The 21,035-nt window shown below is 40.5% G+C and overlaps 3 protein-coding genes across 5 annotated transcripts in view; 2 read left to right on the forward strand and 1 right to left on the reverse strand.

The window, feature by feature from the left end:
- Positions 1-10,199, forward strand: part of sf3a1 (splicing factor 3a, subunit 1) — a 125,264-nt gene extending 115,065 nt beyond the window's left edge. Inside the window, exons 1-16 of one of the 2 annotated variants that reach the window (XM_049764042.2) lie at positions 5,376-5,481; positions 5,593-5,668; positions 6,171-6,277; positions 6,380-6,584; positions 6,678-6,929; positions 7,024-7,098; positions 7,187-7,337; positions 7,659-7,855; positions 7,984-8,095; positions 8,182-8,489; positions 8,581-8,829; positions 8,901-9,108; positions 9,181-9,332; positions 9,420-9,521; positions 9,613-9,684; positions 9,855-10,199. In XM_049764042.2, the coding sequence (XP_049619999.1) occupies positions 5,624-5,668; positions 6,171-6,277; positions 6,380-6,584; positions 6,678-6,929; positions 7,024-7,098; positions 7,187-7,337; positions 7,659-7,855; positions 7,984-8,095; positions 8,182-8,489; positions 8,581-8,829; positions 8,901-9,108; positions 9,181-9,332; positions 9,420-9,521; positions 9,613-9,684; positions 9,855-9,956 (2,337 nt within the window). In that variant the 5' untranslated portion in view covers positions 5,376-5,481; positions 5,593-5,623 and the 3' untranslated portion in view covers positions 9,957-10,199. Of the gene's footprint in view, positions 1-5,375; positions 5,482-5,592; positions 5,669-6,170; positions 6,278-6,379; positions 6,585-6,677; positions 6,930-7,023; positions 7,099-7,186; positions 7,338-7,658; positions 7,856-7,983; positions 8,096-8,181; positions 8,490-8,580; positions 8,830-8,900; positions 9,109-9,180; positions 9,333-9,419; positions 9,522-9,612; positions 9,685-9,854 lie in introns of those variants that run through there. The other variant, XM_068650151.1, reaches the window with a different exon arrangement.
- Positions 1,349-5,351, reverse strand: ccdc157 (coiled-coil domain containing 157). Of its 2 annotated transcripts, none has more exons than XM_049764044.2 (10): positions 5,000-5,351; positions 4,770-4,920; positions 4,063-4,693; positions 3,754-3,831; positions 3,280-3,449; positions 3,001-3,177; positions 2,704-2,872; positions 2,486-2,601; positions 1,714-1,823; positions 1,349-1,624 (listed from the first exon to the last, which is right to left on the reverse strand). In XM_049764044.2, the coding sequence occupies exons 1-10, from the start codon at positions 5,239-5,241 to the stop codon at positions 1,396-1,398; spliced, it is 2,073 nt and encodes a 690-aa protein (XP_049620001.1). In that variant the 5' UTR covers positions 5,242-5,351; the 3' UTR covers positions 1,349-1,395. The 2 variants fall into 2 exon arrangements, with proteins under 2 accessions (XP_049620001.1, XP_049620000.1); XM_049764043.2 differs by having other exon boundaries at positions 1,349-1,627; positions 5,000-5,349.
- A 119-nt stretch (positions 10,200-10,318) lies between the features above and the next one.
- Positions 10,319-18,524, forward strand: LOC125994657 (TBC1 domain family member 10A). Its single transcript, XM_049764055.1, has 10 exons — positions 10,319-10,505; positions 10,765-10,996; positions 11,992-12,091; positions 13,264-13,371; positions 13,521-13,627; positions 13,711-13,825; positions 14,397-14,462; positions 14,839-15,028; positions 15,659-15,813; positions 16,783-18,524. Exons 2-10 carry the CDS (start codon positions 10,815-10,817, stop codon positions 17,278-17,280), a joined length of 1,521 nt encoding a protein of 506 aa, XP_049620012.1. The 5' UTR covers positions 10,319-10,505; positions 10,765-10,814; the 3' UTR covers positions 17,281-18,524.
- Positions 18,525-21,035: the final 2,511 nt, after the last annotated feature.

Raw genomic sequence — 21,035 nt, forward strand, 5'->3', positions numbered from 1 at the left:
CAAATAAGATTGCATACCACATCATACACATTGTGATTTATTATTACAATGTGTAAAATCAAATGCAGACCCGGAACAGAATGTAAATGCTGAAGCATTAGAAAAAGTTGTGAGGACCCAGAGAATTTGAAAAATTTTGCACACTATTTATAAAGGAACTATACTTTTTTTTTTTTTTGTGAGAGGGGGGACTTGGGGTGCACAGATATTATTTTCCTAACTACTATTATGATTTTCCTGCATGTCACAGTCTCAATTTCTTGGTTCTGTCTGTATGAAAGTGTTGTGTCACATACTGTATAGAAAATAAATGTTTTGAAGCAGTATTTGGAAAAATCTACATTTTGTACCATTTCTGACATATTCGATTCAGGTCTTATGATTTATTTTTACACATATCAGGGATGTCAATTTTTACATTATTACAACAAAAACTACACACACACAGGTACACAGACTGGAACTAGAATTTTTTTCTATATAGCAACTTGCTGCAACAATTTCCACTGTATTAATGATCCTTGATTTAGATTCAGTGTTATTTATGAGATTTTCCTACTGACATTTCAAAACTCACTTTTCATTAAAATGTCTGAATGACTTGATTACTGTGATTCAATCACAGACCTGTGGCATCAAGTGAAAAAGCTTAAGACTTTGAATTACACGCCTGATGACACAACTTTATAGCTGTGACAATGTCAGGGATTAACTCAAAGGTCATGAGGTGTCCTTTAGGTAATTGGAACAATACATGGTCGACTAGTGTTGCAACGATAGACTTCCCGTCATATTAATCAGGTGTTTAAAAAAAGTAATAAACATTTTAAGCACTCTTAAACTATTTGTCTGAGGGGATGTGACAGAATAGAGCGCAAAATGTCTGTATACAGGCATTTGAAAATGTGACCCGTTGATAGAAAATCTACTTGACTATGCAATAAATGAGAGATTTTTATCTGTCACTGATTACTTAAATAAATTACCAAAATAACTTAAAAGTAAAAGAGAGCAACTGCAGTGATTCCATAGAGTATGAAACCTCTGAGTACTTTTGCTGTCATGGAGATTCATTTTTCTTTTTAAAATCAGTGCCATAATTAAACAACAAAGCACATCTGGAGCACATTCAGTGGCATACAAGCCACACACTCCTGATATGTTTGATATTATTGGATATCCTTTATAGTTTTTTTTCCCTGTTGTTTGGTTATTTATAGGCTCAGCTCTTTGAAAACACGTGAGTAATTATTCAATGATGGATCAGAGGCCAGTGTGTGGATGTTCAACCATATTTATGTTATAAAATAAGTTTTTAAAAAATACACACTTTTACGATTCAACAAAATGTTTAAAAATGACTAGAGCGCTTGATACAAAACCAAAGTCAAAGATTCATTTTTTCCTCTGTCTTAAGCTCCTGTTTTGAGGTAAGGCTAAGGTTTTGGGTGTGTTTCGTGTCTGAGTTATAGCACCGGTGGAACTGATGTTGGGGTGAAGGGCTTGTATAAAAATGCTGGGGGATGATAAGGGTGACAGACAATCTGCTGCCCTCGATGACATGCAACCACGTCTGTCGCCTCTGTCACTGTTTCCCAACCACGGTGCCCTGTAGTTCTGCCTGCTGCTGGAATGAAGAAATAAAGCAATGTCTGAAACTGAAAAATATATGATTGATCATTTATAAACATCACTGGAATCAGTTATACTCACAATGGACTCCTCTGCATTTGTGTCAGGTAGTCCATTTGTTTGACTGGTGGGCTGGCTGGAGAGGAGCTATTGATTTGCAGAGGTGAGCTTTCCTGTTGATTAGGTGTGCTCTGTGGATTACATCAAATTGGCATTAGGACACTGGATTCCCATTAACATTAACAAGACATGGCACCAACACAGACACGAACCTTCTAATCGTATGTGAACGGACCAAGAATAACCAGAAACGAGTAATACCAGTCTTATCAGGACAAAGCAGAGGAAAGAAGCAGCTCTTGGATAGTCGTCACTTGAGAGATTTTGAAAAATATTATAACTCTGATTTATCATGAATGCCACATTCTTTGAATGTGAAGGTAGACAGCGTACTCGGTTTGATGTGCTTACTGTGTATACGAAGTGTGTGCATGAGGGAGAGGGAGAGAGAGAGAGAGAGAGAGAGAGAGAGAGAGAGAGAGAGAGAGAGAGAGAGAGAGAGAGAGAGAGAGAGAGAGAGAGAGAGAGAGAGAAGGCTGTGATAGTTGATTTGAAAATTGCATTCTATAACATCTCAATGCCGGTTTAGTTTTTAATTATTTGTTCAGTCCTAGTAGTTAATTTTGCTCGGTTTATTCATGTTCTCATGTTATTGAAATTTTAATTAATTAAACAAATTTAAGCGTAAAAGTGCAGTCTAAATAGGGTGGTTCATTCTTGGTGGATATCTGCATTCTACGCCATTCTTGTTTTAGTGTATTAGTCCTACTTTGACAGCATTATGCTGGGTTACCTTCCTTAACTTCACAAGACTGCCATGAAGGGTTGCGTTCTCCTTCTCCAGCACGCCAATGCGAATGTAGTTTGCCTGCAACTGCTGCTCCATATCCAATAGCACATTGCCCGTACCTTGAGAAGGTTCCAAGAATCAAAAAATACAAAAATGAATATTCACGATTAACCATTTTCCCATCCTGCATATGCAGATGTAATAATGACAAAAGTGTGTACTCTTTGGTTGGGCATGCGCCAGGGGGCTGAGTTCTGGGAAAGCCACCAACAACCTCTCCTTGTCTTTGAACGATTTGACACTTTCCTTGAGCTCAGCCACAGTGCCCTGGAAATGCTCTATTTGTGTCTGTAGTGTCTGCTTCTCACTCTGTAGCTCTGAACAATGATCCTGTTAGGAAATGAATACCAAATAATGGTAGTACTGAAAATTTGTGGCACAAATGGGTGAACGATTCAAGATTCAAGAGTTTCCATTCGCCATGATTTGAGGGAATAGGTTGAGAATCATTAAAATACCTGTTGTGACGTGAGCTGTGCTCGCAGATTTTCATTCTGCTGTGAAACCTGCTGCAACTGATTGTGGAGGTTAAGCTCTCTTTCCTCTCTCTCTCCCAACTGTTTCTGCAACTCCTCACACTCTTCATCGAGAGCCTCCACTCTCTGTAGCAAAGACTTTTGCTTTTTTTCCATTGACTGTTCACAGAATGGCAGCAGCATGAATAAAACTATTTGAGTTATCGTTGTTCTGAAGTCCTGGAAACCAAAACAAAGTGGTACGTGAGACTGCCGCCTTACCTCCTGGTGAAGACATGCACTGTGATATTTGGCCTCCTCTTTTTCGAGAAGTAGATGAGCCTCGCAGAGCTGACTTTCAAACTGATCGATCCTCTCTTGAAGTTTAGAACATGTCTCTTCCTTTATGTGCAGAGTTTTCAGTTTATCCAGCGATTTATTCCTTTCACATTCTAAAAAAAAAAAAATTACCACACTCGATGGACTGTAACATGGTTAAATACGTTCTCAAATACATATCCTTCCCTCTATTTTTTAAACTGATTGATTTCTTTGGGGTCATGGATGAGCTTCAGTCCATCGAAATGTCGAAAATAAATATTCGCAAAGACATTCACACCTATGGACAAATTAAAATCTATTTTCATTTTCAGCTACAGTACAGAGAGAAAACCCACACAAGCAACTGTAGAACATGCAAGTTTGCCACAGAAGGGTCCAATTTTAATTGACAACATGGTTAGATATTGTTCTTACCAAGATCTTGCAGCCTATCTTTTTGTGTAGCTACTTCTTCCGTCAGATCAGAATAACTCTTCTTCAGGGATTCATATTCTGTCAGAAAGTAAATTACGTACATTAAACACAATCCATTTTTTTTCATCCCTGATATGATTTATGTCAGTGGTGTTCAAATCCAGGCCTCAAGGGCTGCTGCTCTGCATGTTTTAGATTTTGCCCCTCCTTCTGTTTCAAATCATGACCATCATTATTAAGCTTATTTGGAGCTTGCTTATGAGGTGATCATTTGATTCATGTGTGTATGAGGAGTTGTTGCCAACTCACCTCTCTTGAGTTGTTGATACTCCTTTGAAAGTCTATGTTCAGTTTCTTTCATGATTGTTTGTGCTTTCTGTGATGCCATTTCCAACTGAAGATTTATGGATTTCTGTTTTTCTACTTCTTCCTGTAGTTCTTTCTGTGCACGTTCCATCTCGACCCCAATTTTCTCTCGATCGGCTTCCGCTGCTGTTAGTTTCATTTTAAGAGGCTCGACTGTATCCCGCACATCTTGTATATGCTTTGTCAGTCGCCGCATATCTCTGAGCTGCTCACTGGCCCACTGTGCTACATCACCCACTGCCATTTGTCCCACAGTGTCTAATAGTGGGAGTAAAGAAGAGGGCAATCCCTCACCCTGAAGCAGTTCTACCAGCACATTGCCTGTTTTTCTGATAGCAGACTGTGCTTGAGGACACACACCGCAGAAAGCAGAGGGTGATTCATTTGTTTGGCATCCGACATTGTGTGTGTCAATTTTGGGATTACATGCGAGGATGTGAGTGTCACTGAGGGGGTCATCGTAATCTGGCAAACGAATGGTGCTTGTTGAACGTGAAATGTTATGTGCACACGTTGAAGGTAAACCATCATCACAACTGGACATCACTGTTTCTAGCTTGCTTTCCTTGCACATCTAAAGGAGACAAAGAAACGATACATTAAATACATGGAGATTTTGATCAATTCTGATAGTTTAAAAATGCATCAACCTTCATGTTGGCAAACTGAAGTAAGTCGCGCCAGAATTTTTTAACAACAAGTCCAATTGACATGCAGCCTTTCTGATCAGCTTGTTGATTCCTCTTGTTGCTGCTCAGTTCTTCAACGTAAGCATCAGATGCTTGGAGAAGAAGCAGTAGTCTTGTTTGATGAGAAGAATAGGTTTTGTTGTAGGTTACATTTGTAAAAACATCTGAACGTGCTGTAAACATTTACTTACCTGTCTATTACTAATTCCAGCAGAACAATATGGACGTGCTGGTTAAATTCATCCTCTCCGTTTACAAAATTGTAATGCTCCAGATCCAAATCTAGATTACAGGCGAGTTTGTCCGGGAATTTCCACGAATAAACATGCAGCGGGCCGTTTGCAGAAAAGACCTCCACAATTGCACACTGAATGTCGGTGAGATCTTTCTGGAGACTTTCTATACAGCCCTGGCTTCCAAGAGATTGACACATTTTTAACAAACACAAGTTAAGTTTCAAGTGCAGTCGGTGAAATGGGAGTTGCTTGTTAGTTTGTAGTGTCCGTGGCAACTAGTGTTGGCTCGTGAGTGAACGATTCGTTCAAAAGAACACATCTTTTCAGTGAACGAGAGTGAACGAACAGCTCGGAACTCCAAGTTCCAAGATGCTTTACGGCAAGTGCCCGGAAGTAAAACGCCGCCATTGAGTTGCAGCTAGCAAGAGGAACACGCAGTAGGTTTTCAACTACAACATTGGTTTTAATGTTTAGTTATGACTCACTTGATTACACTGTGAAATCGTACGTGTACTTAAAAATTTGCACTATCTGAATGTGTTTCTTAGGTGACTTTTTGGTCAATAAAAAGTCCCCGTCATGCCGCCTGGCCCAGTTCAAATTATCCAGCCGGAGCTCAACAAGGTATTAGCCGACGTTAGCAATAGACCGAAGCTACAGTTTATGTTTAAAGAATATGTTTGTACTTTAATATCGGTAAGCATGACTATATAGTCCATAATTAGTCCAAGTACATCAACATTAAGAATTTAGTAATTGTTTTGCATTTACGTATGGTAAATCTTTACGATACCCGTATTGTCTCATTCGCAGGGTAGCGGGATTAACGATTTTATCCTCCATTCTTTGCAATTAATGTACAGTATCTTAAACTAAATGTTTATATATATATATATATATATATATATATATATATATATATATATATATATATATATATATATATACACACACACACGGTCACTGGCTTACAGTGGGTAGGCAGACTTGGACGTAATGTAATACGCACTATAATAGTGACCTACAGCGTCAATTTTATGGTAAAATATTGCCATTGCCATAATGTAAAGCAAATCGTATCTCATTGTTGATTTCAATTAGTTACAACTAGACATCTGCTATACAGGTTGATGCTCCTGAAGAAACCCCTGCAACCAAGCCTATTGTTGGTATTATCTACCCACCACCGGAGGTCCGAAACATTGTTGACAAAACAGCCAGCTTTGTTGCCAGGTTGGTTTCTAATAACAAGTGAAATGTACTTATGTTGTTGACATCTGGATTGTAGTGTTGTATTGTTCATTGTAATACTGAATCAAAATTGTACATTTTCAGGAATGGGCCAGAATTTGAAGCAAGAATCCGTCAGAATGAGATCAACAATCCCAAATTCAATTTCCTCAATCCAAATGACCCATACCATGCTTATTACCGACACAAGGTCAATGAGTTCAAGGAGGGTAAAGCTGTGGAACCATCAGCAGCTGTGCCAAAGGTTATGCAGCAGACAATGCAGCAGACCCAGCAACTTCCTCAGAAAGTATGGCCATTTTATGTTTCTCCGTGGCCTCTTTACTACTTTTCCTAGTCAAGATTTCAATAATATTATTTTCTTTGTTGTGATTGTCCAAAGGTGCAGGTGATCCAGGAAGCTATCATTCCAAAAGAGCCACCTCCTGAGTTTGAGTTCATTGCTGATCCTCCATCAATTGCTGCATTCGATTTGGATGTTGTCAAGCTCACTGCACAGTTTGTTGCTCGCAATGGCCGTCAGTTCTTGACTCAGCTCATGCAGAAAGAACAGAGAAACTACCAATTTGACTTTCTACGCCCGCAACACAGTCTCTTCAACTACTTCACCAAATTAGTTGAGCAGTATACCAAGGTGAATAAACAAATGCCTTCTTTTCCCAACATGTATTTATATTGTCTATTGTTTTTGTGCTGAATTAATTGGTCTTTGTTTCCGTTACATGTAGATTTTAATTCCTCCCAAAGGCCTGCTGGTAAAGCTGAAGAAAGAGTCTGAGAATCCAAAAGACGTAATGGACCAGGTAAACTTATTATTATTATTTTTTTGTTACTCGACGTATTTGGATTGTCGTCAGTTTAAATAAACTTTTCGAATTACAAAACCATCAGGTGAGGTATCGTGTTGAGTGGGCAAAGTACCAGGAGCGTGAAAGAAAGAAGGAAGAAGAGGAAAGGGAGAAGGAACGAGTGGCGTATGCGCAAATTGACTGGCATGATTTTGTTGTGGTGGAGACGGTGGATTTCCAGCCCAACGAGCAAGGTAATACTGACTGTCGTTACCTACTGACTGTCATATTAATGAATAATAATTAATATTGGACCGCATCTTATCGTGATCCTTACCTAGTGGCGATATATTTCAACTCCTGAAACTAAATATAATGTCAAAGTTTTAACATAAAGCAAAAAAACTCGATATAGAAAGAAGTTTGTATCTACCACTGGTTTGACTAAAGACGAGAAAAACATTGGGGGGATTTGCATCTGGAATCTGCATCCAAAACATCCCCATAGCTTGAAAAGCCGACTCAAGGATGAACAGCTTTGAATCACATCTAAAAATGTTATTCATGATTTCTAGGCCACTTCCCCCCACCCACAACCCCTGAGGAGCTCGGTGCCCGCATCTTAATCCAAGAGCGTTATGAGAAGTATGGCGAGAGTGAGGAGGTAGAAATGGACGTTGAAAGTGATGATGAGAATGATGAGCGAGAGGTGCGCCATGCTGGCCATGCCGCGCAACCTGATCAAGACACACAGGTCCAGGACATGGATGAGGTAAGACAATGCTGAAAGAGGTTTGGTGCGCCCCATAAAATGCTAATGCCACTGCAGACAAATGCAAAATATTATTTATTATATATTTTAAACAGAACATAAAAAGTATTGCCACCCTTGTATTCTAGGGATCTGATGACGAGGATGAAGGCTTAAAAGCGCCTCCCAGCAACCCAATGCCACCCCCACTTCCCCCGACTCCAGACCAAGTTATCATTCGTAAAGACTATGATCCAAAAGGTAAAGAACCACATCTTTTTAGATTGCGCTAATCTCGTATGTCACCATTTCTAGTGTGTGACAATCTGATACCATTGTTTCATCAGCTTCCAAAGCTCCAGCACCAGTTGCTGTTTCAGATGAGTATCTCATCTCGCCTATTACTGGTGAGAAGATCCCAGCCAGTAAAATACCAGAGCACATGCGCATCGGTCTGCTGGATCCCCGCTGGCTGGAGCAAAGGGACCGCAGCATCAGAGACAGGCAGACTGAAGATGAAGTTTATGCTCCTGGTATGGACATCGATAGCAGCTTGAAGCAACTGGCTGAGAGGCGTACTGATATCTTTGGTGTGGAGGAGACGGCCATTGGTAAGAAAATCGGGGAAGAAGAAATCCAGAAGCCAGAGGAAAAGGTAGGCGCAGATATGCTCATAAATTTGAAAGCTATTATATTTGTTTCTTTTTACCTTTTCCCTAAACTTATTTGGGGTGCTCTCTCTTCAGGTGACCTGGGATGGCCACTCTGGAAGCATGGCGCGCACCCAGCAAGCAGCTCAAGCTAACATCACCCTTCAAGAGCAGATTGAAGCAATTCACAAGGCCAAAGGGCTGGTAGGAGAGGATGACAATAAAGAGAAGATTGGTCCAAGCAAACCCAGTGACACTCACCACATGCCTCCGATGCCATCATCTGCACCCATTCTGCCCAAACCAAACCCTCCAGTCTCAGCCATTTCTCGCCCGCCCACTACAGTAAGTTGTGTGGACAAAAATATGTCGGGTATGTTGTTGCTTGAGCCACAGTCTAATGTGCTTGTTTCCAGGTGGGCCCTCCAGTCCGCACCACTCTTCTGTCAGCCGTGCCTGTAATTCCAAGGCCGCCCGTGTCTCCTGTTGTGCGCCTGGGTCCAGGACAAGTTTTAACCTCAATGCCTCCTATGATTCCCGGTCCTCGCATCAATGTGGTTCCCATGCCACCATCGGGACCTCACATGATGGCTCCCAGACCACCTCCCATGGTGGTTCCAGCTGGTAAGATTCATTTCTCTCCATTACTTCTTGTTACACTGTGTTTAAACTAATTTTCCTATCGTTGCGATCTAGCATTTGTTCCTGCTCCTCCTGTACCACAACCTCCAAATATTCCTGCACCGCCATCACATCCTCCAATGCCTCACGACGATGAGCCAATGAGCAAGAAGATGAAGACAGAGGACAACCTTATTCCAGAGGATGAATTTATTCGCAGAAACAAGGTCAGCAATACCACGTTGCAATAATTAAATTTTTATCTCAATTTCTGACTTTTGTTCATGTTACTTTTGTTGTTGTTTTCCCTCAAGGGGCCCGTGGCAGTTAAAGTCCATGTCCCCAACATGCAGGACAAGACCGAATGGAAGCTCAGTGGCCAAGTGCTCAATTTCACTGTTCCACTCACAGACCAGGTAATCAGTGCAATCTTGGTTCTTTTTATTTTGTGCAAAAGATATCTTCTTGAAACTTGCATAATGGATGTTTAAAAAAAATTCTCCTCAGGTATCTGTTATCAAGATGAAAATCCATGAAGCCACAGGCATGCCGGCAGGAAAGCAGAAATTACAATATGAGGTAAATTTACTCTTGACACTTGGCATAAGCTAAATTTAGTAAAAAATTCCAAACAAAGCTAGCTTAGACCAGTCACTTGTAAACGGGCACTGGTGATAATTTAAGCATCATCCAAATTCACCCAAATATAAATATGCACATATGTGTAATCGACATCTGTATTTTTTTAGGGCATATTCATCAAAGACTCCAACTCGATGGCTTATTACAACATGACCACTGGGTCGATCATTCACTTGGCGTTGAAGGAGAGAGGTGGAAGAAAGAAGTGAAGCTCTTTAAACAAGCATATGATTTTTGTATCAGATATTCAAGTTGGATGTTTTATCTTATTTTGTCACAAATAAGTTTTGTCATTTTTCTTCTTTGTAATTGTACTTGTATTTAGAATTCTGCATACTGTAGCCTGTTTACGCTTGTAATGTTATCTGACTATTGGTATTTCAGTGCCTGTTTTAAATTGTTGACGCATTTGCTTCATGGTGAGTTTCCATCGAATAAAGATTAAAATAATGTCTGTGAATTATTTATTGGAAATGAATACAAATGGACCACTAAGCACACGCACACTTCAAATAGTAATAACAAGAGAAGCCACTAGGGGTAAGATTGGCAAGACAAATCATTAGCTCCGCTGGGCAGGACTGCTGGTCGAGGCACAATTTGACAGGACATCAAGCTCAGCCGTCACTGCGAGCTGTTGACATTTCCACGATCTACTTTTTATTAGTTAGTTCCCCTGGCAATGAAGTACACCATAACGTCAATGGACGGTGGAGCCTGTATAGGAATACTAAGGGTTCAAGTTCCGAGCTGTTAACGTAAGTTTGCTTTAGCATCCTAGTTAGCTAATGCTAAACCTCGGATTGCAGTTAATGTTCGGTGAACTCACTTTTCTGTAGCTCTAAACCCAAGTTTGTTTTCATGGCTTGTTATGGCGTGACGCCTGTTAATGGTTATAGCGAGGGAACCGTAGCAGTGAATTCTTCATTTCTATCCAGAAAATCATGGCCTCAGGGATATTTGACGTGAACATGTTATATGCTTAAAGAGCAGTTTCTGACTTGGGCTTGTCAACAGGCTCGCTGACGTGAGCTAACCTCGCTAGCGTGCTAGCTATCGACGCTAACATGGACAACACGGAGAACGGCCGTCGCCCCGTGGACACAAGGAGCATCCGGACCCTCAGTAGCAGTCGAATCGACGACGAAAGCTCACTCGGCTCCGATTCCGAGATCAATGGCTTCACCAGCGACAAACAAACCGACAAATATGGATTTATTGGCGGAGCGCAACAGTACACAGAGGAGTCGTAAGTTGCATTTTAATTCTGCTTGATCGCCGTGTTATGATTTCCGTACCCCCTTGTGTGGTTTGAATCGTTTAAACAACAAATGAATGAGAACAAGTTGCAGAAAACGTGATTTTTCTTGGGATTTGTGCATTGTACTGTCTGGTTGCCTGATGATCCAAGAGCTGCGTGGCACAATGTGGTTATTATACCCTGCGTTTTCTTCCCTGTAACGTACAATGCAATCCTTTATAACAGTGGATTTCTTTATTATGAACCGACTGTGCACTCAAGTTGAACCGTGTTTTATTGAAGTATCTGCAAAAGCTTCATTTTTTTAGTTGTGCCAATCAATATTATCCACCAAAGCAGTGAGTTAATAAAGTTGTTCGAAACAGCTTATTTTGGTCCCTTTGTCAAATTTTGGTCCATGTTTTCATTGTCAAATCCAATGCTACTTCCAAAGTTAAAGATTACAAATTGTTCATTTTCCTGATCCTCTTGTTCCATCAACTGTTGTAAATCACAGTGGAGTGCCTAAAAATAGCTCCTTTGAAGCAATATAGCCTTCAATTACACGCCTTTGCTGATGAGGTAATTGTATATAGTTTTAAAAGCATCAGACCTCACTCACTCACTCATAACATTTTCTTCAATCTGAGCTTTTAATGTGGGTCTCTATTTTTGGTATTGTAGCTTGCAGATACTTACTTGGGTCGAGCAAATACTGCGACTTTAAAGTTTGCTATTAAACGTGGCAGATCTGAATTGTTAATCCTCAAACTAACTTGCACTCACATGACCACAAATTAAATTGTTAAAACAAATGACACATGCACAATTCCCTTCCATTCAAAGCCTTTGCTTTTAACAGTAGACTCTGGATGTTTATTCTGTACCACTGACGGTCGCTTAATGCTTGCTTCAACCCTTTTATAGTTCAGTTTGTTTAAGCAAGGAACATGTGCTTACATAAAGCGAAATGATATATGTCCTCGTTTCATGTGTGTCTCTAGGGCTCAGGATGTACCTACAGCAGTGCTCAGGCAAAGGGAGGTGAAGTGGTTGGATATGCTCAATCATTGGGACAAGTGGATGATCAAGAGATTCAATAAGGTCAGACCCCAAAAATAGTTCCAACTGTCAAAATACAAAATGTGGTTCACATTAGGCAAGCCATCAAAACAGCTTCTGGGTTTTTGAAGGATTATTGTACAGCCAGTATCTTTTCCATTGTGATCTTGTAATTCTACAACAAATTGTCCATTTATTTGAAGAAGTTCCTGCCTGTTCAATATATGAGCAATACTCTTCAGGATGTATGACATAGACTTCTATGGCGTCCAGGAGCCTTCTGTAATTAACACAACATAAATATATATATTTTTAAAATGTCACGACTACCATAGATTTTTGCAGGTGCTAACGTAAATAGTAAATGCAGTTCAAGAATTGTTTTGACACTACCTGCATTGATATAGTCAAAACATCACTTAGGTGTGACACAGTGTGTTTGTTGCTGGTACAGCAAACATATCAAATATCATTACAAGCATTGTAGCACGTTATATAAGAAGTCATAAAAAGATCGGGAATGCCATTGTAAAAGTGATAAATCCAACAATATTTATGATGTGCACATATGCAGTGTATGAGTCTGTACTCCCAATGCCGTATTTAATGCCTTTTACTGAGATGAGAGTTAAGGGTGCTGTGTGTGTGTCTGTAAAGCAAAGTAACACGGCGCTGCAACTTGACCTCATTTTCATGAGTCAGCAGCAGGGTGTAGGACTTGACCTCTCCCTTCACATGACACACCTTGTGACAAAAAACGTCGTATTCAGGGCGGGGCTCAAGTGACTTGACATAAGACTGGTATAACAAGACACTGTCCAAACATCCTTTGTGTATCTAAGACTGTTTTTGTTCAGACTGGAGCAACATAATTGGAATGCACAGAACAATGGCTTTATTTGCGCATTTCTGTGATAATGGCGATAGCTCACCTGCTGCAAATGTCAGGAAGTAAAAGATTTTTTTTTTCTGATTTCAGAATACAACATTTGTCCCATGAGTTACTAAATTTAGTATTAGAGTTTTGATATCACTTGAGCCTTTTTGTTATGTCAGCACAGACTTGTGCATGGTGACGTGAGCATACTGCACGAATCAAATGCAAACAACATTCTTATTGCATTCATGTTCTCATTTTAGCATCTGTTGTGACAAACGTTGGGTTTCCTTTTGTCTTGCTGTATTTTGTGACACTGTCTTTCACCATGTTCCAGGTGAGGCTTCGATGCCAAAAAGGAATTCCTCCCTCTCTCCGAGGCCGTGCGTGGCTCTACCTTTCAGGAGGCAAAGGCAAGAAAGAGCAGAACCAAGGAAAGTTTCAGGTCAGGGACATCATGGTTCAATTCAATACAGTCTCTAAAATGTAGCATTAGGGTATTAATATTTAGTTTTTTTGCAGGAAGTGTTTATTTAATTGCAAACCTCACTGTACAAAAACAGATTTACAGCCCCTTCATGTGTTCCATCCTAGGAGTTGGATAGCCAGCCAGGGGATCCCAAATGGAGCGACGTGATTGAGAAAGATCTCCATCGACAGTTTCCATTCCATGAGATGTTTGTGTCTCGGGGAGGACACGGGTACGACCCCATACCAGAGAGAACATGCACTAAAAGTCAATTTTGCTGTGTGGTTGTGACTACTGTTGTGTATCCGTGCACAGGCAGAAGGATCTTTTCCGTGTTCTGAAGGCCTACACTCTTTACAAACCAGAGGAGGGATACTGTCAGGCGCAAGCTCCCATTGCTGCTGTGTTACTCATGCACATGCCTGCTGAGGTACATCACTCCCATGCTTCACCTCCTAACACATGCAAACAGTATGGTGAAGGTGCCGTCGCCCGTGAGTCTTTAAGCAAAAGTTTTTATTGCACAGCTCAGTTTTATTGAAACCTCGTGCCATCGAGTGCTATAACTGAGGCTGTGATAAGTTTGTCTAAGGAGATAATGCTTGGATATTGATTAATACAAAGGGCCCCCAGTTTGACTGTATACACTTATAACACTATTTTATGAGAAGACATGTCAGTGATTTCTCAGAATAATTACGAAACAGATTATATGATTTTTTTTAAATAAATCTCTACTAGTGTTCACATTTTAAAATACACATTCCTAGAAAATCACAAGTTCCGTCACTGGTGAGCTATTTTTAGAAAAGGCCCACAGACTACTCATATGGTCTTGTGGGCTGCCTGGTGCTCACAGGCACCAGGTTGGTCCTCCTGGATCTAATGGACTCCCCAGCTGCATACCAGCAATATCTACTGCACTTATTGGTTGTGTCTGTAATCACAATACTGTCCTTTGAAATGAATGCCTGATTTTATTGTCAACGTGTTTCCCAAAGGACGCCTTCTGGGGACTGGTGCAAATTTGTGAGAAGTATCTTCCTGGTTACTACAGCCCAGGGCTGGTGAGCAACACACTGCAACCACGACGGATATGATCACACTGAAACAAGAGTACAGTTTGTTTCTTGTAGTATGACCCAATATTTTATAGGTCTAATATCAAGAAGCACAGTCACAATGTCATTGTGTAACAAGAATGTGATAATGGATGATTAATGATACTTTGGGATTTTGCCCTCGAGTAGAAACAAAAAATTTTTGGTAATAAAGATGTTGTGTAATTTCTGCTGTCTTTCTAAAACGTGCAGGAACATGATGTGATTGGACTGTTTTTTTTGTTTGTTTTTTTTAGTAGTGTAACATCCACGCTTTTATGCAGAAGAGCGCTTGATTCTTGATCCCCCGTGTTAACGGCTCTCCTGTCTGTTTGTCTCTTAGGAAGCTATACAGTTGGATGGAGAAATTCTGTTTGCTTTGCTGCGACGCGTCTCTCCATTAGCCTTCCGCCATTTGGAGAAACACAAGATTGATCCCATCCTCTACATGACTGAATGGTTTATGTGCGCCTTCTCTAGAACATTGCCATGGGCGTCTGTGTTACGTGTCTGGGACATGTTCCTCTGTGACGGTACGTCTCTGAAATTTACAAATGTCATGGCCAAGAATGTTATACAGTATATATTTATGACATTTGATGTATTTCTATTTGCACTTTCTTTTTCTCTTGGCCACCCAGGGTCAAAATCATACACAAAGGCTACAGCCTGTTCCATAAATATTGGGGCATCAACGCAAGCTAAGGGTCCTACTTGAGCCTGTTCCATAAATATTGGGGCTTCAACGCAAGCTCAAGCTTCAGGTCCTGCTTGTTCCTGAGGCCCATTTCCATTTAGTTTTGTCATTGGCAATTGAAATTCATGTCCAATTCGATTCAGGTCAGGTAATTGACTTGGCCATTGCATAGCATTCCACTTTTTTGCCTTCAAAATACTGCTTTCCCAGATTGCATTGTCCATCTGCACTCTGATGTGCCGTCCAATTAGTTCTGAAGCACATGGCTGAATGTGAGCAGATAAGCCCTAAATTGCCTCTGAATTCATCCTGCTGCAACTGCAGCTAAAATGACTTTGGTGTTATTTAGAAATTCACGCACGTTCTGAAAAAAACTGAGCTGGTACTGCATGTGTTTTTACTTTATATACCTGAAACTCGGATTAATAACTGTGCTCCACTTTTGTCTTTCTCTTGTGAAAATCAGGTGTGAAAATAATCTTCAGAGTAGGCTTGGTACTGCTCAAGTGCATGCTGGGTAGTCGTGAGAAGCTGAAGGCCTGCCAGGGCCAGTATGAAACCATGGAGCTTCTCCGAGCTGTGGAGCCTCGATACATGCAGGAGGGATTCCTCGTCCGAGAGGTAAAAGCAGTAACTTTATTCACGATGTATGAATAGCGCTCACACACCAGGGTGGGTGCTACTATCAAAATGTGCTCGCACCAAGTGATAATTCTTTTGTTAGCATCAGTTCAAATAGTGTGAGGTCCAATACAAATAATTCATTGGAGAACATCAGCAACATGGGTGTTGAATTTTTTGTGGACTACAATTTCTGGAAACTCACACAGTCATCATCGTACAAACACACACAATCCCACACATTATGAAATCACTGAATGAAGTCATAGAAAGTCATGGAAAGAAAGAAATCAGTTAAGCCAGTGTACACTCCTCCCTGACAGCCAAGCTTCCAGACAGTGCTTTGAATTTTAGAAAAAGTAGCGCCATTGCAGCATGCATTATGAACGCAAAGGAAATGACCATAATTGTACATACATGACTCTTTGAGGAAGTGCTTGGACACAATTCAAGCCAATTTTCATCATTTGTTTGAATCAGCTGACTGTCGTGTCAGCAGTCTAACACTTGAGAATATCTTGTAAATTCCCTCTAAACATTTTCATTTTCAAGACAAAACTTGACTTTCTTGGCACAGTGAGGAAATTTACAAAAATCTTAAGTTGTTACCTTTGAACTCTGGCTGTTGCTGTCAGTATATGGATTTCTGGTTATCTAACTGCAGCGCCATCTGTAGGGCAAAACGGCACAGCCTTTTGGAGAATGGTTCTTACTGATTTAATGGACTGTGGAGAATAAGGAGTGTTCACATCCAAAAGGGCTCACCCAGTCTTTATAATAAGACGTCTGTGCAACTTGACCACTGGTGACCCTGGCAGAGGCCTTTGGCGGGTTACAATGTTAAGTTACAACGTTTCAACACAAAGACCAGACAAGGCTGCAACTTGCTGTATTTCCCATCATCTATTCCTTGGAAAATGATCTGAATGACTCATGTGTATCCGAATGACGCGTGTCTTCCTGACACAGATCTTGGAAGTGCAAATTACGGCCCGAGACGTGGAAAGGGAACATCACACCCAGCTTAAGCGCTGGAAGAAGAGTCGCGGCGAGCTCAATTTCAAATCCCCACAGAGGATGCACGGGGCCCGAATCATCATGCTGGCTGACCCCCCGAGGCGCCAGGATCTCCAGCAGTACCCCACCATTTTACTGGAGGAGGCGGAGCTCGGCCCACTGCTAAAGGGCAAGGAGCAGAAGACCAAAAAGAAAACCCTGAAGAAGTCGCAGCTCCCTGAGGAGATTCCAAACCCTTACCCTCTTCCCAACGCCACGCCGCCCCCACCTGCTTTTCCGCCAGCCCCGCCTCCGGTGCTCAGCAAGGCCCTGGAGGCTGTGCCACAGACTCAAGCAGACCCGCTTCAGCAGGGCCATGCACCTTCTGCAGACCTCCCCTCTGCCAAAGAGATTTCCCTCCAGCAATCCACACACAGCCTCAGCAGCATAGACCAGGATACGTACCTGTAATTCTGAAGCTATGTGAGAAGCACCAGCACACACTTCAGCCAGCAACCAGCCATGGATGAGTAACTCATCTTCAGATACCGGTTTGGCCTTTAAAACTGATGTCCTGCCCCCGTCTAAAACAGCCTTGACACGCTCGACATCGCAACGCTTAACTTCCTTGAAATGACAACGTACTTTTTGATGTCGCGGAAGCAAATTGCCAAAGTTAATGGGGATGTGTTTTGTTGTTGTTCACTCAAATTCAACACTACACTACTCCTGAATACAGTTTTTTTTTAATAAACACTTCCTACTGTAATGGGCAACCATGGCTTCATTTGGCCGGTTGCCAGCTGTCATTCGTTCCCTGTTAGGGAAGCTTATCACCACACAGTCTGTTGGGAGACAATCTTATTTTAGGGAGTGTCTTTTGTTTTCAACTTGCATATTGAACACTCGAGCATTTCATTTTTTTATAGTCTTACATTTCCATTCAAATCTGTCCTGACATTGTACTTTGTATCTTTTCACAGTTATTTATTTTCTGTCACAAAAGCCTTGCTGCTGCACAAAACATTGCCATTTTTCTTTCATGTGGATAAGTTTACCCACAGTCACTGTGCCACTTTCTGTAGCTTTTGAGTTGCAGAAACAGATTTGTGTTTCGGCAGAAGCCTCAATAACACTGTATCAACATTCCTGGCATCTTAATATCTAATGTGCTTGTTTGCCAAACGCTAATCAGTGTAACTAATGACTTTGCATGAGCTTTCTGTCAAGCCTTCCCTTTTGCATAATGGTGCTGACCTTCCTTTTGCAATTGCTTGGCTATTCTCCTCCTCATCTGATCTATTTGTACAATTTTTAAGCCTTCTTGTTAGGCTTCTTTTGTTGGGAGGTGTAAAAATTTGAACAATGTTTTGTGGATCTTCTACAAAGCAATTAAATGTTTTCCAACATCTTTCCATGGAAATGGTAACTTCTGGGAGATGCCACATTTTCAAACTACTTTGGAACAGCTTCACTATATCCCCATACTATATATTTTTTACTTTGTATCAACTTTGCAACACTAGATAAAAACTTGACTTTCAGCAAGTTGGGGAAAAGCCTTTGTGCTATAAATAAACTTATCCGGAAAATATTCTGAATATTTTTTATTATACCATCCTTAGATGGGTTATGAAATATGTGTAATGGCAACCAAGAGGCACTTTGCAACATGTTAAAAATGTTTTAATCAAATAAATTGTTTTCAATTTTGAGCAACTTTATCTCAATTATTTTTCCGCCCTTTGAAACAATGGCTGAATTAGCGTTTTCTGTATGTGGCAACTGTCTTAAAACAACCAGTAGATGGCGCGGTATAGTCGTGACTAAAACGAAGCTTTAGTTGAGGAGAACGTGGCAGCTTGGATGGGCCTAATGAACGCATTTGTTGAATATTTCGCCTGCAATCTTGTACGAAGTGATAAAACAAGGACATTGTTTGCACACTTTGAGCTGTTGAAATCAATCTAAAAATGCATAAATGCGAAGTTCATACAGGAGCACTTTATTACAAGATAAAATGTTGAGAAATTCAAATGTTTAACATGTCTCTGAAAAAGGAATAATAATGATTTTATTCCTATAGACATCTTGTTTTAGGAGTTTCTTCATATACACTACATTTTTTATGATTTTTTTTAATTGCAATGAGTTTAGGATGTTTTGTAAAACAGAATAAAAAGCAAATAAACAATGATTTATAATTTATAAATATTTAGAATACTTTTTACCTACGTTCAATTGAATGCAAGGACAACATATAGAAGAGAAGTTCAAACTGATAGCTATTTATCTATTTATGTGCTATTCATTTGGTGGGTGCAATTATTCACTCAATGTGAATTTGATGCCTCTAAGACTGGGAGAGTTGACCAATGAGGAATGCTAAAAAAACACCTGTTTGGAACTTTATAGCAGGTTTATTGGAAAATGTTATGAGTGGGTCTAAAACAACAGCAGTTTGAGAATGTTTCTCAACATACCATTGGAAATAATTTAGGGATTTCTTCATCTACAATCCGTAATGCCATAAAAAGCTGCAGAGAACGGGGAGAAATCTCTGCACGTAAAGCTGAAACCCAACATTTAAAGGCCATCACTACATTAAAAAAAACAAGCAGCACCATTATATAAAAGCTATTGCCACATAGGCACAGGGACACTAAACATCTTGGTAGTGTGCTGTATTCAGTTGAATGTTAATTGAAAAGGATTGTCAATTCTCATTGTTTGTTTTTATTTACATTTTACACAACGTCCCGACTTCCAACTCCATTGGAATTGTTTGTTTGTTGCATTTTTAATACATTATAATTGTATGTACAGAAGAAAAAGCCTAGATGGAATAATAACAGTTGCACAATATAACAGTTGCACAATGCCACTATTGTTGTGTTTTTGTGAAATACAGGCCCCTTAAACCTTGTGATAACGTTCTCCACGGAACTGCACCTTGTCAAATGTGTCATCTCGGATAGGGCTGCATGGTACAAAGTCTTATCTCTAACCAGTCACTGTTGTGGCGTCTAGTTCTGCTCGTCCTGCTAATGAGACAGCAAGATTTGGACAGTAGTGCGTGTGAGGAGAGTGTTACTTCATTGTACAAGTATTTAACCTTTCGACACCGAGACTTCAGCACTTCACCCTCGCTCCGGAGGTCATTCCCTGTGTCTTTAAACTAATGACGGACTTCTATTGTTTTCTTAATTCCTTATTTAATTGTCCAAGCCATTTCATCCAGTTAAGGCATTTAGTATGTTGCCCCAGGCCACAAGGAGTTCACGCAAATTGCCACCTTGATGATCCAGCGAAGGTGGCTAACTTAGTCCTAATCGTCCAGCAAGGCGAGAACTGCAGCTGTTAACTTGTGACCTCTGGTCTCCAGTGGATCAAATTACAAAAGAAGGCGGCATATCACACGCAGCTTGGAACTTGCTGTTTCTATTGCATTTCATAGAAAGACACAATATGTGTTGCGTTTGACAGGGAACACCTGCTGATGTTGCAATGCTACAGGTGTGACACAGTGTACTCTAGTAGAAGTACGATATGTGTTCAAAATGACTTCTGAAAGTAAAAGTAGACTGACTGATTGAAGTCATTAAATAAAAATTTAAAAAGTTTAAAAAAAGCCTAGCAACTAGTCTGTTAATAAAGCCTTGGATGGGGAATATCTTGTCATCGTCGTTCTTGTCATTATTTATGCTCCTTGGTTCTTGGTCCTCCATGTCGTTGACTTGCTGCTGTCTGTTCCTTCCTGCCTTAGATGGTCAGGCCCAAATATTGCGACAATATAATTCCCATTGTTTTGGTTCCTAACACCACCACAAAGAATTTGAAAGGAAACAAGATGAGATGAGCTTTAACTGCAGATTTGACCGTTTAAGGGTATTTAGTTGTCAATTTGGTGAACCATAGCGCATACAACAGTTTATTTGTGCCTCTCAAAAGTAATAGGACAACTGGCTGCTCAGCTGTTCTATGGCCAGGTGGGCATTTATGGCCGCCAATAGAACTGGTTCCTCTGTATTTATCGATGATGTGACTGCTGACAAAATCACCTGAATTATTTCTGAAGTGTTTCTATCAATATTATCTGCTCCCAAGCAGTCAAATGCTTTAGAAGTCATTGAATGCAGACAGTATGTCAAATGTAAAGTAAAGATGGCTGAAAAATCAACTTTAACCAAGCCTGTGTATTTAGTTACTTCCCACCGCTGCATTTC

This window comes from Syngnathus scovelli, chromosome 3 (assembly GCF_024217435.2).
Source record: "Syngnathus scovelli strain Florida chromosome 3, RoL_Ssco_1.2, whole genome shotgun sequence".
Taxonomy (NCBI): Eukaryota; Metazoa; Chordata; class Actinopteri; order Syngnathiformes; family Syngnathidae; genus Syngnathus; species Syngnathus scovelli.

Excerpts from the sequence above, each read along its gene's own strand:
- ccdc157 (XM_049764043.2), bottom strand. The coding sequence starts at position 5,241 with ATGTGTCAATCTCTTGGAAGCCAGGGCTGTATAGAAAGTCTCCAGAAA. Across the intron at positions 4,694-4,769 it reads TTCAGTTTGCCAACATGAAG|ATGTGCAAGGAAAGCAAGCT; the intron begins GTTGATGCATTT and ends TGTCTCCTTTAG. Across the intron at positions 2,602-2,703 it reads GGCGCATGCCCAACCAAAGA|GTACGGGCAATGTGCTATTG; the intron begins GTACACACTTTT and ends AACCTTCTCAAG.
- LOC125994657 (XM_049764055.1), top strand. The coding sequence starts at position 10,815 with ATGGACAACACGGAGAACGGCCGTCGCCCCGTGGACACAAGGAGCATC. Across the intron at positions 12,092-13,263 it reads TGATCAAGAGATTCAATAAG|GTGAGGCTTCGATGCCAAAA; the intron begins GTCAGACCCCAA and ends ACCATGTTCCAG. Across the intron at positions 13,372-13,520 it reads AGAACCAAGGAAAGTTTCAG|GAGTTGGATAGCCAGCCAGG; the intron begins GTCAGGGACATC and ends GTTCCATCCTAG.